At 38.0% G+C, this 16946-nt stretch overlaps 1 protein-coding gene across 1 annotated transcript in view; it reads right to left on the reverse strand.

Annotated features, from left to right (window-relative positions):
• Positions 1 to 16946, reverse strand: part of DNAH11 (dynein axonemal heavy chain 11) — a 335383-nt gene that overhangs the window by 175247 nt on the left and 143190 nt on the right. Inside the window, 6 exon segments of the mRNA XM_061198505.1 lie at positions 1916 to 2054; positions 6913 to 7029; positions 9901 to 10046; positions 10164 to 10320; positions 13674 to 13834; positions 15663 to 15794. Coding sequence (XP_061054488.1) covers positions 1916 to 2054; positions 6913 to 7029; positions 9901 to 10046; positions 10164 to 10320; positions 13674 to 13834; positions 15663 to 15794 — 852 coding nt within the window.

Genomic DNA, 16946 nt, shown 5'->3' on the forward strand with positions numbered 1-16946 from the left:
TTCTGTCCGGGACAAATTTCTTTCCCCTCATCTCATCTCTGACCCTTCTGTTGAGTTGGAGAGCCCTTTCCTCATCTACTCTACCCCTCGCACCCTCTCCCTCCTGTAACTGGTTGCAGATGTCCTAGAAAGGGTTAGAAAGGACTGGATTTAAATCTTGCTCCTACCACTTATTAGTTGGGAACTTTGGATAGGTTACTTACTCAGTTTCCTCACCTGTAAAATGGAACGAATAAGACCAAATTCATAGTATTTTTGTCAAGATAAAAAGCTAACACATGGTCCCTGTTCAGTAAATGTTAGTTCCTTTCCTCCTTGAAACTATGATAATTTTTTCATCCTCCATTTCCTTCTAATTTTTATTGCATGTAAACTAAATCTCCTACATAGGTTCTTTGAAGTCAGAAATCTAAGTGTCTGCTTCATTTGTTCTGTGTTTACCCTGTTCATCGTTGTCAGCAGTAACTATATTACTTGAAGACAGTAAATGCTTACTAAATGCTTAAGTATTAGTACTGGGAATGGGGTATGGTTGCAACTCCATGTATCCTGGGTCCAGTAACACTTTTTTCTTCTGATGTTTTCCCATTATAAAATTAAAAGGGGCTCACTGAAAAAAGTTAAAAGGATATCACAAACAAGAATAAGGAAAAAAATTTAAAATACTCACAATCTTAGTACCCAGAAACAAATGTTAAAAATCACAATGTATTTTCCAGTCACTTTATATGTATATAAAACACACAGTGTAATATAAAATATATTGAATAAAACACATGCAAATTGTAGATCACATCGACAGTTCGCTGTACTATTTTTTGCATATAACATTGTCACAAGCATTTTTCCACATTATCAAATTCGATATGTTTTACCCCAGAATGTAAATTCACAGTTGTTAAAATGACAATATGAATTTGCCTCTCAGATTCCAAATTTCACCCCAACAAAGGGTAATTTAAAATGAGTACATCTGGCAGTACAGGTAACTGAGTGGTTCTAGCTGTGATATTTTAATACATTCATCCTGGAACAACTGCAAGATAATGTCACCAGGAATTAACAAGAGGTCACCAAAAGAATGAAGTCAAAGGTGACCACAAAGCTAAATTTAAAAACAGTGATGCTGATATAGATGGCATTTTTGTGGCCCACCAGCAGCTTCAATGAAACAGCAAGAAGGTAGTGACTGGAGAGTAATGCATTTATTAATTTGGCCCATTTCAGAAACAAAGGAAGTGTAGAGCAAAAATAAACACAAACAAAAACGCCAAGTCTACCTTCAAATAAAGAATTACCAACAACACGAGAAAATCTTTCATTTAGCATTTCTCAAGGGTTCTTCAGAAAATCAGCTTTCCCTGGCTCTTATGAACACTCCTGCCATCTCTCCCTGGAAAATAATATTCCCACCAGGAAAGGGAGGCATCATAAAATTCATATCTAATTACAGCAGTGATAACATTTAAAGAAAATCACATAGCCCATTGATAAAAGCTGTATTAAGTACAAATAAAGCCTTCAACTTAAAATGTCTCAAGTTTTTTTTGTTTTTTTTTTTTAACAACCTTTATATGTGCTCTACATTATTGGCTCCAAGTTGAAGATGAGGAAATTGAGGCACTTAGGGACTAAAGCCATATCCTTTTTAGCACAAGGAGTATATGATTCTTTTTTTGAATTTTTGAATTTTATTTTATTTATTTTTTTATACAGCAGGTTCTTATTAGTCTTATTTTAATTTCAAAAAAAATGAAGAATTGTAAAATACAGATTTTCAAAATTTTGTGGAAAATATAAAATTACTCCTAAATGTCTAACTGTAATTTGAGTGATAAATTACCCAGTGTCCATATTTCAGAAGCTGTTTTAATGGGGTGTAAAAACCCAGAAAAAGTAACATAATACCCCTCACCTGCTTGGACAGCAGCTCCTTGCAGAGCGTGTACAATGTAATAAACTTGCGGGCTAGTGAGCGTGCATCCACAAAACCTTCAGCAACTAACAGGATTTCACAGATTAGCTCGATGTCAGGGGCCACCATGGCACAGGGTCTACAAAGTAAATATGCAATTTTGTTTTAAAATGTGATAAGGTAGTAAGTACAAATTGCTGAAACCAAGTGATTAATGTGTACCAACGTTCTAACCAATCCCAAGCAGGTCACAATTACCTCTGTCAATCATAGCTAACGAGACCCTTCACTTCAACTAAAAAATGCCCAGGAGTCACTAGACACATAGAAAAAGGTGGAAAATCTGCAAATGGCAGAAGCACGGGGGTAGGAGCTGAAGGGAAATCTGTGGGTACAGTCGGTAAACTTCCAATGTAAGTTGTCACTGCAGAAAGATGAGTGATGTTTTGTGCTAGAGGCCAGCCTTTATCTGTGGCCAGTGCTGTGCTGGTAAACAGTTAACAACTGGCTCGCCAAAAAATAATGTTTGCTGACTTCCATGGAATCAATACCTCCACCATGGCTGATTTCAATCTACCAACACGGTATCACTAAACTTGCAGCTGGCACGAGATGTGAGGTTGTACACCACCATACAGACACAATAGACACAAGTACCCTAAGAGCGTAAGTATTGATAAACTAATTAGGAAATCATGAGTTTGAATGTTTATCTCCTTTGTCTTTAATAGATGTTAATCAAAAGTTTATATAATTTGGTTTTTTATTAGTACATGTGCTTTACAGCCACCTCACAAAATTCATGAAAAGTTAACCATCAGCTCTTGGGCTTCCCTGGTGGCGCAGTGGTTAAGAATCCACCTGCCAATGCAGGGGACACGGGTTCAAGCCCTGGTCCAGGAAGATCCTACATGTCGCGGAGCAACTAAGCCCATGTGCCACAGCTACTGAGCCTGAGTGCCACAACTACTGAAGCCTGCACGCCTAGAGCCCGTGCTCCACGAGAGAAGCCACTGCGATGAGAAGTCCACATACCGCAACGAAGAGTAGCCCCCGCTCGCCGCAACTAGAGAAAGCCCACGTGCAGCAATGAAGACCCAACACAGCCATAAATAAATAAATTAATAAATTAAAAAAATTAAACAACAACAACAACAACAAAAAGTTAACCACCAGCTTTCAAGCTCATACCAGCCATCTCCAACACTGCCTGTGGCCAGCTTGGTTAGACTTTTAAGCTGAAAATTTATCAAAACATAACTTTCAAATTCCCTTCCTTTTGAAGGGAGACTTCCAAAAAGTTCTCGCAGGACAATTACCGTTAAAAGCAACATTTGAAAAAATTCCACTCAACTGAAGTCCAGTGCAAAGAAGGAGCCAGAGTAAATAAGTAAATAAGCCTGTCATTTTAGACTTTTCCAGTAATATTTACCCATCTGTTTTTTGTAAATATTATTACAGTCTACTGCAAGCCTATCTAATTTTTCATCCTAAACATTCCTGAGTCTCTGGATCTATGTTATTGACTGCTTCTACCTAAAGTAGCCCCACGTTTTTTCCCACAGTTTTTTCAGTAAATAGGGGAGGGAAAAGGCTAGCAAATTGACTTAACTGGTACTTCCACTAACACTGACAACTGATCTTCAATGAGTATTCTTCATACCATAAGCGATGCTAAAAGCTTTTCAGGCACTCTCTCACTCAGTTCTCTCAACTCTTTGAGGTGGCTGCTCTTCTTATCTGTACTGTATTGAGGTGCAGACTAGGGTTCTGAGCAGTACGAGCACACAGCTAAGGCCACATGGTGGGGGTCACGATACTCTCAAGGCTCAGGCATGCTGCTTCCACGCACGAATACTACTTTCACCACCCAGTTGTCCTTCAAACTTTGCTGAGACCAGTCCTGACCCCCATACACAAAAGAGTCTGCACTTAGTTAAACCAAACTTATGAAAACTTCACAAAATAATTCCCAATTTTAAGACCCAAATGAAAACATGGATTGATGCAAGATGAACCGTATACAAATGGAAAAATACTGCAGAGATGTACAATTTTCAAATGAAAATATTCTATAATCATTACATTTATTTCTAGGATAGTTATTCTCTAGAATGTTTTTTTCAAGGAAAATAGACATTATAAAATTGCTATGCTAGAGAGAAAGCTATTTTATGAGGAAAGGAAGATGTTCACTAAAAGGTGCTAGAATAATTGACTATAACGGAAAAGAATTCTGTTTACTCATTTCATGCTACTTACCAAAATAAGCCCTTAACAGATGAAGTACATTTGAAAAGTCATAATATAAAAATTAAAAGAAAATACAAATGAAATATGCTTAAACATCTAGATGGACAGACAAGCAAATTTTAAGCTTAAAAGAATTGAAAGACATCACACTAAAAACTACAGAGGTTCTTACATTATATGTGAAGTAGCATATTATTTTGAAGATAGGCCGTGAACAAAGACACACATTGTAAACACGAAAGAACTCTTAAAAAGTAAAACTGATAAGCCTCTAGCTCATCAAGGAAACAAAGGGAGAGAAGACACAAATTACCCTTACCAGACATGAATTTCAGGACATCACCAGAGATAATAAGAGAATATTATGAACAAATTAATGCCAATAAATTCAACAATTTAGATAACATGGAGAAATTCCTTAAATGATGCAAATCATCACAACTAATTGAAGAAAAAAATCTGGAAAATCTCTGTATCTATTAATTTAATTGATCACTAAAAAGATTCCCACAAAGAAAAATCTAAGCCCAAACGGGTGAATGGCTTCACTGATTAATTCTATCAAATATTTAGGGGGTAAATAATACCAATCCTACACAAGCTCTGAAGAAAATAGAGAAGGGGACGTATGTCAAGTCATTCATGGGGTCAGCATTACCCTGATGCCAAAACCAGACGAAGATATGACAAGAAAGGACACTACAGAGCAATGTCCCTCATGACATCAATTTAAAAATCCTCAACAACATAGTGCCATATTGAATCCAACAATACATATAAAATAATATCTCCTGACCAAGTGGAGTTTATCCCAGGAATACAACATTGAAGAATTGTTTAGCATTTGAATAATCAATGAGTACAGTTTAGCACATTAACAAAAAGAAGGGGGGGGCGGAATCCATATAAAAACTATTAAAAAAAAAAAAAACTTCTAAAAGAACCATAGTTGAAAAATTTTGCAACCTGGGGTGAGTCGAACGTTCTTAAACAGGATATTTTTAAAAACCATGAAACAAATTGATAAATAATATTTTATTGAATTTAAAACTTTTATCTTTGATGGGCACCATTAAGAAAATGAAAAGCCAAGCCACAAATTGAGAGAAAAATATTTGCAATATGTGTATTTAACAAAGAAACTGTATGCAGAATACAGCACTTCACAAAAGAGGGTATGGGAATGGCCCGTAAGTTACATGTAAAGATGTTCAACATTATTAGCCATCGTGGAAATGCAAGCTAAACCCACAATGACATACCACTACCTATCTATCAGATTCGCTAAAACTAAAAAGACTGACGATACCAAGTTTTGACAAGAATGTAGAGCACCTGAAATTTTCATACATTGGTGGTAAGGGTGTAAAATGGTACAACCATCTTGGAAACCGGATTGGCAGCTTCTAAAAAAGTCAAACATACACCTGCCATGTGACTTAGCAATTCCATTCATAGATATCTACCCCAAAGAAAACATATATTCACACAAAGACTGTACATGAATGTTCATAGCAGCTTTATTCATAATAGCCCCAAACTGGAAACAATGTCCATCAACTAGTGAACGGATAAACAAATTGTAGTATGTCTCTCCAATAGAATGCTCATCAGCAACAAAAAGGAACGAACTACTGATATGCTGGACAACTCAGATGAATCCCCAAACCACAATGTTCAAGGGAAGCAGACAACACAAACAGGTACACACAGTAGGGTTTCGCTCACAGGAACTCTAGAAAAGACAAATTTAACCTCGAGTCACAGAAAGGACATCAGTGATGTGAGGGCTTAACTTCAAAGAGGCACAAGAGAATGTCTGGGGGTGTCGGAAACATCCCATATCTTGATTGCGGTAGTGTTTTCACCAGCTGGATACTTAAGTGGGTGCATTTTATTACATGAAATTACACCTGACCAAAGTGGATTTAAATCAGAACAGGTTTGGATGCAACAGCACAAGTTCTCTGACAGACTGCGAATAAGCATATAAACTGTCAGAGTACATTTGGAAAGCAGATCATCGATAAAGATTTTAATCATTCACCAAGTAATTCTACATGTAGGAATCTATTCTGGGTAATAACCTGAAATAAGGATAACACTTCATGTGAAGGGATGTTTACAGCCTGCTATTATAGGATCATAAAAAACTGAAAAGAAAAACACAAGCCCTCCATGTCAGACAATAGGGAATGGTTAAGAAAATTATGGATGAGCCATGGGAGAGACCATTTTGGAGCTACAAAAAATGGTATTTCCAAAGAATTTTCAATAATATGACAAACTACTTATGTCAACATATTAAATGAGAACTAAATGAAAATCTAACCTAATATCTTAACCTCATAAAACAGGAATTATAAGAGACTAGATAAAAATACAACAGTCATTATTTCTGGGTGGTGAAGTGGTAACTTTTTCTTTATTCGTTTCCATATTTTCCAAATATTCTGTAGTTTGTGAAAATTATATTTATAATAAAAATATCATTACAAAAGAGCTAGTATTAAATGTTCAAATGTACTATGTAACTTTTAAGTAGTGATTTTGAGTCCTGGTTTCATATTTCAAAAGAATTATTTTATCATGGTGAAAGTTCTCTCTATAAAGGGATCCCAAAGAAATAATAAGGGGTTTTCCACAGAAATTCCCAAGTAAAAACAAATCATTTAACAGTGCAAACCAGCAACGTTAGGTGACATAAGTGCTCCAGATGCTAACCCACAAAGCATAACACTTGCCTGAAAAGAGCTTTGAGATTTTCCGGTAATTCGGTTCGACCAGCATATCCTGGGTTCATAGTAATAAATATTCCAACTGATGGCTTCAGTGTGATAGCTTCCCCAAGAAATACAAATCTACCAGAAGAAGAATGTTGATGGAATTAAATGTGTTCACTGAATATGAATGCACATTGACAAATGCAAACCACTGCAAAATGTAAATTATTATTAGGAAGCTGTGTAATTTTCTTTAAAATTCATAAGCATACATATTTTGAAGCATGTTTATTAAAAATACACTCCCTTCCCCCCAAGGAATTACAAGTATGGCAAGTATTCCTTTGTGTTTTAGCATGGCTGCAGTATGCTAGAATATAAAAATGAGGACTTGACTACTTTAACAGTTAATGAAAGGTGATGCCATTTTTGCCCTCAACATGGGCTGCAATTTCTTGAATGTGATACGGTACAGATGCAGAATGTCCATGCTAAGAGGAGAAAGGGACTCCTTGTTCTGCTGTTATTTTGTCTATTTGCTCACCCTCCATCTCTCCTTCCCTCCCATTTAGTCAACAAATATCTACTGACCACCACTGAGAGGTAGATTCGTGTGGTGCTTGTGACAGCTAGCTCTGGGGCCAGACTGGGAGCATTCAGAGACCAGCTATACCACTTTATGCATATTCCATTCTCTCATCTAATAAAAAAGAAAAAGCGTGGAGGATAATAATATTACCTACCTTATTGGATTACATGAGGATTAAAAGAGATTATGTATATAAATGGCTAAGAGTACAGTGCCTAGGGCATGGTAAATACTCAACAGATGTTAGCTATGACTATGGCTATTGTCATGACTTGAAGGTATTGGAGAAGCAGTGAAGGATTTTCAGAAAGCTTTGAAAGGGCCATTAGCCTGTTGATGGCCAGGGCAATGGAACGGTCAAGGGCTGTAGGAGCCAAACTGAAGGACATGTAGAAGGAAACGTCCAAATGGAGGGAAATGAGACAAATAGAAGGCTTTCTCCTGTTGAGAAAGGGGAGGGCTAAAGCGGTTAAGGAGCTGGGCCTCCAACACGGACTAGTGAGGGAAAAGAGACAGCCACGGTTTTTAGGACTAAGAGTTTCTTAGATGCTAGACAATGAAGAGGAGGTGGATTGTGTTTAGTCAAGGTAAGAATGGAGAAATCTTCATTCTCAGAGTATCAGGCTGGGGAAGGCGGACAGGCCTGGCAGGTGGCTAGGGCAGCAGGGTAGCTGAGCGCTCTTCCATTACACAGAGCAGGGACAGCCATAAGCCAGAGGCATGGACCTCAAGGGGGCAGAGCCAGCAAGATGTTGGAAGGCTTTGTGGGTGAGGCACCGTCCCATCTCTTCAATCCTCGAGTGGAAAGAGAATGTAATAAAACTCATGAAATCGTGAAGGAGCCTAGCAGTTTGCACATGGGCTAGCATGACGATGAACAGGTACAAATCACATACGTGCAGACATGGAGACTGTTGAGAAGCATGGTTGGAAATTTTCAGAAATCCTTGCATTGATCAGTTATCTCAATCTCCGTAAGAAAGGATGGCCTCAAAGGCACCTGGGTTACATCAAATAAGAAGATTTTGACTAAAAGCTAAATCAAATATGTCTGGGGATCAAAGGCGAAGAATCTAACTTCTGTAACATGACATTAGATCAGGGGCAGTTAAGGCAGCAGACATCTGGTCACAGGAAACTGGTTTCCCAGAGCCATGTGGTGGAAGGACTGAGAATTTTTCTAGAAGGTAGAAATATCCAGATGTATCTACAATAACTGCAAACTTCTATAATACGTACACAGTTTCAAAGGGCTGGATGATCTTCCCCTGATGGGAGACTGACATGTTCTTATGGATAAGACAGCTAGCTGAGCAAAATACCCTAAGAAATGGGAGTCAATGGGTAGGCCAGATACATGAGATTTCACTGTATACAAAAATGTTACAAAGAAAACCACAACTGGGTATTATAATACTGATTTCTCAAATGAAGCCATCAAACCCTAAGCACCATGTTTTGTCTTTCAGAGTGTGCCACCAAGTTGGGAAGTGATTAGGTTCTGGCTCCATCTGGAAAGGTTTTGGCCCGAATAGCTGGAAGAATGTGAGGGTGTATTCTACCGGGACAGGACAACTAACAAAGCAAGCGTTAGTGGAAAGACCAGGATTTCGACTTTGGCTATATTAAATAGGAGAGGCCAATGAGACATCAAATGGAGTCTTCAGATGCCCCAAGACAATTGCTGACATTGTATATGTAAGTCTAGATATCACAGAAAGGAGGTCTGGGCAGCTGGTAGCCAGCACCATCAATATGGTACTGAAAGTCACGTGACTAAATGAAATAACCAAGGGAACAAGTAGAGATAGAGAAAAGAAGACACCTGAAGATTGAGGCTTGTGACAGCCAACATTAATAGGTCAGGAAATAATAATAAAAAATAATAGCTAACACTGACATGGTGCTATGTGTCAGGCACTTGCCCAAGTGTTCTGCATTTAATTCTCACTGTAATCCATAAGGTGGGTACTGTACTTCTCCCCATTTTATAGAGGAGAAGAAATCAGCAAAGGAGCAGCCCTGAGGGTGGGAGAAAACTGGGAGGATGTGGAGTCCTGGAACTGATGTGAAGAAAGTGTGCCACACAGAAGGGAGGGAGTGACTGTGTCAAATGCTGCCAGAAGGTCAAGTAAGATCAGGACTGAGAATTGATAACTGGATTTCGTGTTGTAGACGGTGCTTATTCTTCCACTGATTAAAGTATGTGATACACCTTTGTTGTAATGAACACTTAAAAAACACGGCTAAAACACAGGAGGTTATTGAAAATAATTCTTCACAATTAACCAGTCTCTCTCATTTTATCCATCTCATGGGACAGGGAGAGGCAGCTGGAGACTGTGAAGATGAGGTCTCCTGCACTGCTCTAAGGTTCTCTTTCTACTTGTAAGAACAGGAGGAAGCTACACGCCACTCACCTCTTCTTCCTGTTTCTGATGGCATCGTGTATCATCTTCACTTGTACTGCCACCACGGAGAGAACTTCCACAGAAATTCGATTGAACTCATCAAAGCAGCCCCAAGCTCCTGTCTGCACCAATCCCCTATAGATATTTCCTATGGACTTAATGATGGAGTGAGGCATTAAGAATGTAACAGAAAAGGGGTTTTAGCTATTAGTCTGACTCATTCCAGGTCAGGAATAATATTGTTAGGATGTATCATTCTATAACTAACTTACTTTGTGGTCCATTTGCTCTGAACAGTTGAATACATAAACCACCATGCCCAGGGCACGGCCAAGATCTTTGGTGGTTTCTGTTTTCCCTGTACCAGCCGGGCCAGTGGGAGCCCCACTCATGGTGAGATGAAGTGACTGAGTTAAAGTAATGTAACACCTTTAAGCAAAAGAAAACACAAATATTACGATCTTCTATGAGATTCCTAGAAGATGTGAGGGACAATCCAATATTGTCTAAAGTTTAAGAAGTCACGGTCTAAGAATCTGGTTGTAACACAAAACACCGACACATCTCTGATTCGTTCATGGTGAGCGTCAGGATAATATCAAATTTAATTTTAGGTTGGCTGTTTAAAAGTAATAGAGAAGAATGTACTGCTTTATTTGTCTCATTTCCTAAGAGCTGCATATTTGAATACAAATGACACTTAATTTGCAATGCTCTTGAATTTCTGATATTTCTAGGTAAACATATTATTAATATGGCAGACAACATCTCAAACTATTGTTTATAAAAGAAGAATAGATATCTTGGATGATGAATGAATTAAACACTAACTTCATTAAACTGCTATTTAATAAATACATTAAGAGATGAGATATGTAAACATAAATACAGAGTATGCAAATAATATATACCTATTTCACTGTAAAAAGCAAATATAAAAAGATGTAACAATTTATTACGTTAAAATGTATTCAGGAATTCATTTTGAACGTGTCGCTACGTGCGTTTAGATTATGATAATACTTAGTTTTGCAGGAAAGATTCAGAGGTTCTTAGACTGAGGAAAATTATGCAAAGACAGAATTTAATACTTGTAAAAGAAGGAAAACTAATAAACGGTGAGGACCTAACATGAGGTTTCTGCAGACTCATGAATTATTTTTGTCTTAGTACAGACAGTGGATCTAGTGGGAAGACACACACACGGAAGACCCAGGACTAGTGTCTACTCTGCCACTCATCAGATAATCTTAAATTACATTTCTGACATCAACATGCCTCAGTTTTCTCCTCCATGAAATGAGGTTTATCGTAGGACTTTATTAAGAAAGCCAACCCAACACGGTGCTCAAGTGGTGACGGCAATGGACTGCTAAGAAGGCCAAAGGTAAATGCCTTAAAAAATTCAAAGTACTATGCAGATAGAAGCAATTACTTATGGAAATGGACAGTGTTTCTATATTTTACAACCATCACGTTTCAGAGCATCTTACAATGAATATGGAATTGAAAGACCCCTGGACTAGGAATTATAGCACTTTTTATGGTGCAGACTATCCCCTATTAATCTTTTCTTGACCACCTATATGACATATAGGTGACATATGACCACCTATATGCTGCAGACTACGTTTCCTCCCTGCCTTCCAGCCAGGAGCAGTCAAGTGACCAAGCTCCAGCCAACATGCTATGTACTGAAATGAGTGTGCAAACCCTGGGATGCCTCCTTTGAGATGTTTTCCCCTTTCCCACTGGCTGAAACAAATGTGCAAACCACATGTAGCATGTCGGCCACCCAGAAGCCTATACAGCTGGACCATCCTCCTCGGGAATGTCACACAACTGAGACCCCAGCTGCCATGTTATCGAAGGCCTTATATTCTGGGTCTCTCTGGAACAGCAGCTTAGCACCCCCAAACCAATCCACCTGTGTTCCAGCCCAAGTGTCTCAATTACAAGCTGGCTGACTTGGTTCTCTGAACCTGCCCACATAGGGGAGAAGGAAATGCTCTCTGTTCAGTCTCCCACACAAGGGGAAGGTGGGCATCAAATAAGACGTAATGAAAGTGTTTGAAAGACAGCATTGTGTTAATGTAAACAATTAGTAGACAATCCAAAGAATGAAATGGGAAAGAAATGTACATAGTGCGAACATCTTATACAGCCCTATTCACTCTATAAAAGAAACATTCATCTTCCTTTTAACTTCCAAATAAACCACATAGTGACTTTTAAATTAAAAAGTTAATAAGCTATTGGCCTCACACATTGCTAATTTTTAAAAATGCCTCTTCCCCATTTCTCCTGTACCCTGTGCCTCCCCCCACCCCCTTCTCTATGTGCAAGGGCACGTATACAGCAGACTCTAGGCATTTGCAGTTTTGACTCTTCAAGCGATTTTGTCAAGCTACAAAGTTTAATCTCTCACCCTGAAAGCAGTACATAAATTAACTAATTAAGATAGTGAACACCGACTTTTAGTTAGAGACAAGTTAAAGGGAACTGAATTAGAGAAACAATTGCAGAAGCCACACGATTTATCAAGGACAACATCACGAGCAGATTAGTATGTGCAAGAAAGATCACAAAGCTAGTGAGGGAATTCCATCAGCCTCCCAGGGCCACCACTACCCAGCTCGACAGACAGACTTGCAACCGTCTGCCCTTCCGCTCCCAGATAAAGTATACGGCATCATGGTAACTGGATAACTGGGAACACGCACATGATCTTGAGGTGTGATTTCTCTTTCATGAATGCCAAGGACTAAATATGTTTTCTCCCACCGAATAATTCAGCAGAGGTTGGAATACGAACAAAGAATCTCACGTCAATGTGACATATCCTTACCTCTACAACATTCTGACCGTGTGTACCTATTAACTTGGAGTCAAGTGGCAATGAACTTTTAAGAATCCCCTGCTGCCTTGATGTGCTTGAGCCACACTGGGCTCTGTGTCTATCCCTTGAAGCTGCCAAGCTCCTTTCCATCTTAGAAACTTTGTACTTGTCTTTGCCTGTAACTTTCTGGCCCAGGATGCTTGCATAGCTGGTTCCTTGTTATCATTTGGGTCTTGGCTCAAATGTCCTCTCATACAATCTATAGCAGGCTCTCCCTTCAAGACGCTTTCTAACCTATCACCCTGTTTTATTTTTGTCACAGCATATATTACCACCTAACACAACTTTGTTAATTTGTTTGCTGTTCCTCTTCATTCCCAGCCACTCACACACCACACTCCCCTAGAAAGTGTGCTGTGTGAGAGCAGGAACCCTACCTGCTTGACACTGGGACAGTTCTCAGCACAGTGCTTCAGAAGTACTGTATCTGTTGAATCATTTCTGTTCTCCTTTTCTTCCTTTCACTGTGCGTAATCCTTCAAAAATGAATTCAATATAGGCAATTCCCGTTTTTACACTTCTAATAAAGGGAGGCAGTTTTGACACTTCTAATATCAGGGTGTTACCCATAAATAACCAGAGAGAATGGACTCCGAGATCAAAGATGCTGCCTTGAGCCATATTAACTGCTCATGATTTCATGATGTGTATACCACATAGCGTCTGTAATTCTGCTTTTCTAATTAGGTTCTCTTTAACGTGTCTCTAACACCAACATTTGCTATGTCACTCAATTAGTGCATTTGCATTCTGCTTTCATACAGTTTCACAGTTTGTTCATCATTTTCTCACAGTCCTTTATTTTCAATCTCAGACATCTTTACCCATGCTGGGGAACTTTTGGCTTGGTGTTTCCCATCTGACTCCAACTTATCATCGTTACCTGTCAGTTAGAGGAGTGATCACTAGTCGAGGGCTGTTTCCTAAATACTCATAGAAGTACTGCAACTGGGCGTCACAAATATCAACGAGGCAATGTTTCTGGGTGTCCTCCCACCGGTGACGAAGTTGAGAGCGCCAAGCAAAAGCGTGCGGAGTGACGACCTAAAAACATCACATGACATCACACACAGGACACTGAGAGTCTTAAGGCCACAAATGTAATCTATTAATCTAATCAACTCGGTTGAGTCACATTTTACTCTTAAAAAATCTCACAAAAGGGAAATCTCTTGTATACTACTGCAAATTGTAATTGCATGTAGATGGTTGAATACTTAATCAGAAATATGTGTGTAATAAACGTCTTCATTTTAAGAAGGCTATTACTATAAAACAACATCAGTTTGTTGAAGCAAGGCTTTTTCCCCTTTTATGAATCACCCCAGGGGATTTGATCACTTTTGTGACTTTATATTCATTATCACTGAAATCAGATGGAAAAATACACTCTGTATTAAAATAGCACATAATCCATTATTTCTGCATGTCAGAGGTATAAATAAACTATACTTTCAACCAAGTCCATTCTAAAACTGTTCTGCTTTTAGTAGAGATTTCCACGTCATTTTTCATTAAACCAAACAACAGTGTTTTTTCATTGCTATTCCTTCTTATTTTACTCAATTCTATCCATTATTTTCCCAGTTTGAAAAAATAATTCCAGTCTCTTTCAAGATCCAATTGACCCAAGGGTTTCTTAGGAATGACTGGAAGTTACCAAAATTATTATCTACTCATGTCTGATATCTACATAAGTCTCGACATTGCATATTTATGCATACTAAATGAGCAGGAATTAGACAGTCTCTATCTCTTTAAGTACAAAATAAAGAACATATTTTAAATCAAAATTTATCCTGCTGCAAGCAAATCACCACTGATAAAACATAATAAAATATGCAAGGTCGTATTCAAAGAGTAGTTATCAATGGCTCATCATCAAAATGAGAATACATGGTAATGGTGTTTTGCAAGGATCAGTTTTAGATTAGCAATTAAGCAACATTCTTCACTGATGGTCCTGAACCTGGATCAAGAAGTTTTTTTTTTTAACTTTATGCTTACACAAGGAAGCATTTGCTAGCACTTTGTGAAGAGAATTAAAATTCACTTTGATTTTAATAAATTGAGAAGGAACTAGAAAAACAACAGGAAACATCTCTTAATACAAGCATGCATTCAAATTGTGAAAGGAAATGCCACCCTCAAAAAACAAAAGGGATTTGGAAGAAGTAGGTTATGGGCATGGTATGTCAATTTTGTTCACTAGACAAGCGTACTTCAGACATTTTAAGTAGCAGTGTATTTTGGAACAAGCGTGAGAAATTCTCCTTCCGCATTAAACACTGCCGGTATCTAAGAGACACGTGAACTTTTTAAAGTGATAAGGAAAGAAGGTTAATAACACACTGAAAGGATTACAAATAACTTCTTTAAAAAAAGTAATTTAGCTTTGAATGGAAAAGACAAAGGGTGGCCAACATGTCTCTTTCTTCAAAAGGAAAATAATCAAAGGCACACTGAGATGATTTAGGTGGTACACAATCTCACTGCTATTGGCTGGATAAGCCACAGTGGTGGTTATCACAGGCCAATGGATAATTATGTGTAGAGAAGCCAGAAGACAGGGAAATGAACACGTGACTTCTCGTGGTTCCTCCATCCTGATTTAATTTTTGTTTGATCTGAATTAGAGGCTCCTGACTTGGCCAAACCCTTTGGGATATCACTTGGGATAACTCTCATGAGGATAATATATTTGCTAACCCAAATAAAAAATACCCAAAGTAAGTGCACTCAGCTTCTTAGGACTAATTAAAATATACAACCTTAAAAAAAAAAAAAAAGACTTTCTTAGAAGTACTCTTGATAATAAACACCACTTTTAGGAAACAGCAAAAAACACATGAAATTTCTACAAATAACTTGCCTTCTGAGAAATAAGTTTTGCCACCACATCTCTGGCATGGACATCTATGGTACAAATTGTCATGATCTTCTGCCTGTCTCCAGGTAGAAGTTCTCCCAGCAGAAGTGCAATCAGTGTATTCAACTGAGAAATCTAGAAGGCATATTTTTTAAAGGAGGTAATAGTTACAAATACAGAATCTTACAGCTCAATAGTCTTTATATTTGTAAAGGTCCCTTTAGTTTACAAAACTATTTCAAATACATTGTCCCAGCTGGCTGTCAAACCACCCTGGGGGTAGGAGCGGGAGGGAGGGATTTAATCAATTTAAATAGAATAAATATTATTACTGCCTCTCCCTCCCTCCACCTTCTGAGCTGAGACTCAGAGAAGACAGGTCAACCTGCAGGTAATGACAAAGCCAGAGGTAGAAGCATAGTTTCTTGGCTGCACTGAACTCACTCCCCATGTAACCACAATCTGGTCTGCAACTTTGCTGGAAAAGAAATGACTGCAAAATTTTAAAAGATCAAACTGAGTTAATATCTGTCAAAGTATAGTAAGAACTAAATACCAAGTGCTGTTTTGTTTGGTTGGTTTTGGGTTTTGTTTGTGTGTTTTTGCATGGGATATAGGATGATTACTGAGAAAAGATTTAAATGGTACAGCTGATGACTAACCCGCTTAATTCTTATTCATACCCCTATTGTTGTCTAAACAAGAATTGTCTTGCCCACCAATTTCTGAGATCAATATTTTTCAAACTACTGGTCTCTTTTCCTAGAATGGAAAGGAATGAAATGGAAAGGAATGAAATGGAAAGGAATGAAATGGAATAGAAAGAAATAAAAATGCTGCACTACAGTAGTAAGAATATGTATTGTTTTGTGAAAGTTTATTTCAGTTTCATACTTGAGTGTATACGTATGTGTATAAACTTGATCTGATATAAAATATATCTTACTGTTAATTGTGGTCAGAAAGTTCTGAAGGATACTCTTAGGTGGTCATTCTGTTAGCATGCTTATTTACATAAAACATTCCTGTCTTACTCAAAGCTTATTAACAACAACAACAAAATTCTGCCTTACTCCAGGGTATCATATTGTAAAACTATACTGTCCCCTTTCCTGTTTAGCTCTGCAAAGGACAGTCAATGACAAACTGTTAGATCCTGAAAGAATTGGTTGCAAGTGAATATATCATATCACCAAAGGTTCTCAAACCTTTGTACCTACTGTCACAAACATATTCCCTATAGTACTATTACCACATTCCAGAAAACACCAAACAATGCAGACTGCC

This window comes from Eubalaena glacialis, chromosome 8 (assembly GCF_028564815.1).
Source record: "Eubalaena glacialis isolate mEubGla1 chromosome 8, mEubGla1.1.hap2.+ XY, whole genome shotgun sequence".
Taxonomy (NCBI): Eukaryota; Metazoa; Chordata; class Mammalia; order Artiodactyla; family Balaenidae; genus Eubalaena; species Eubalaena glacialis.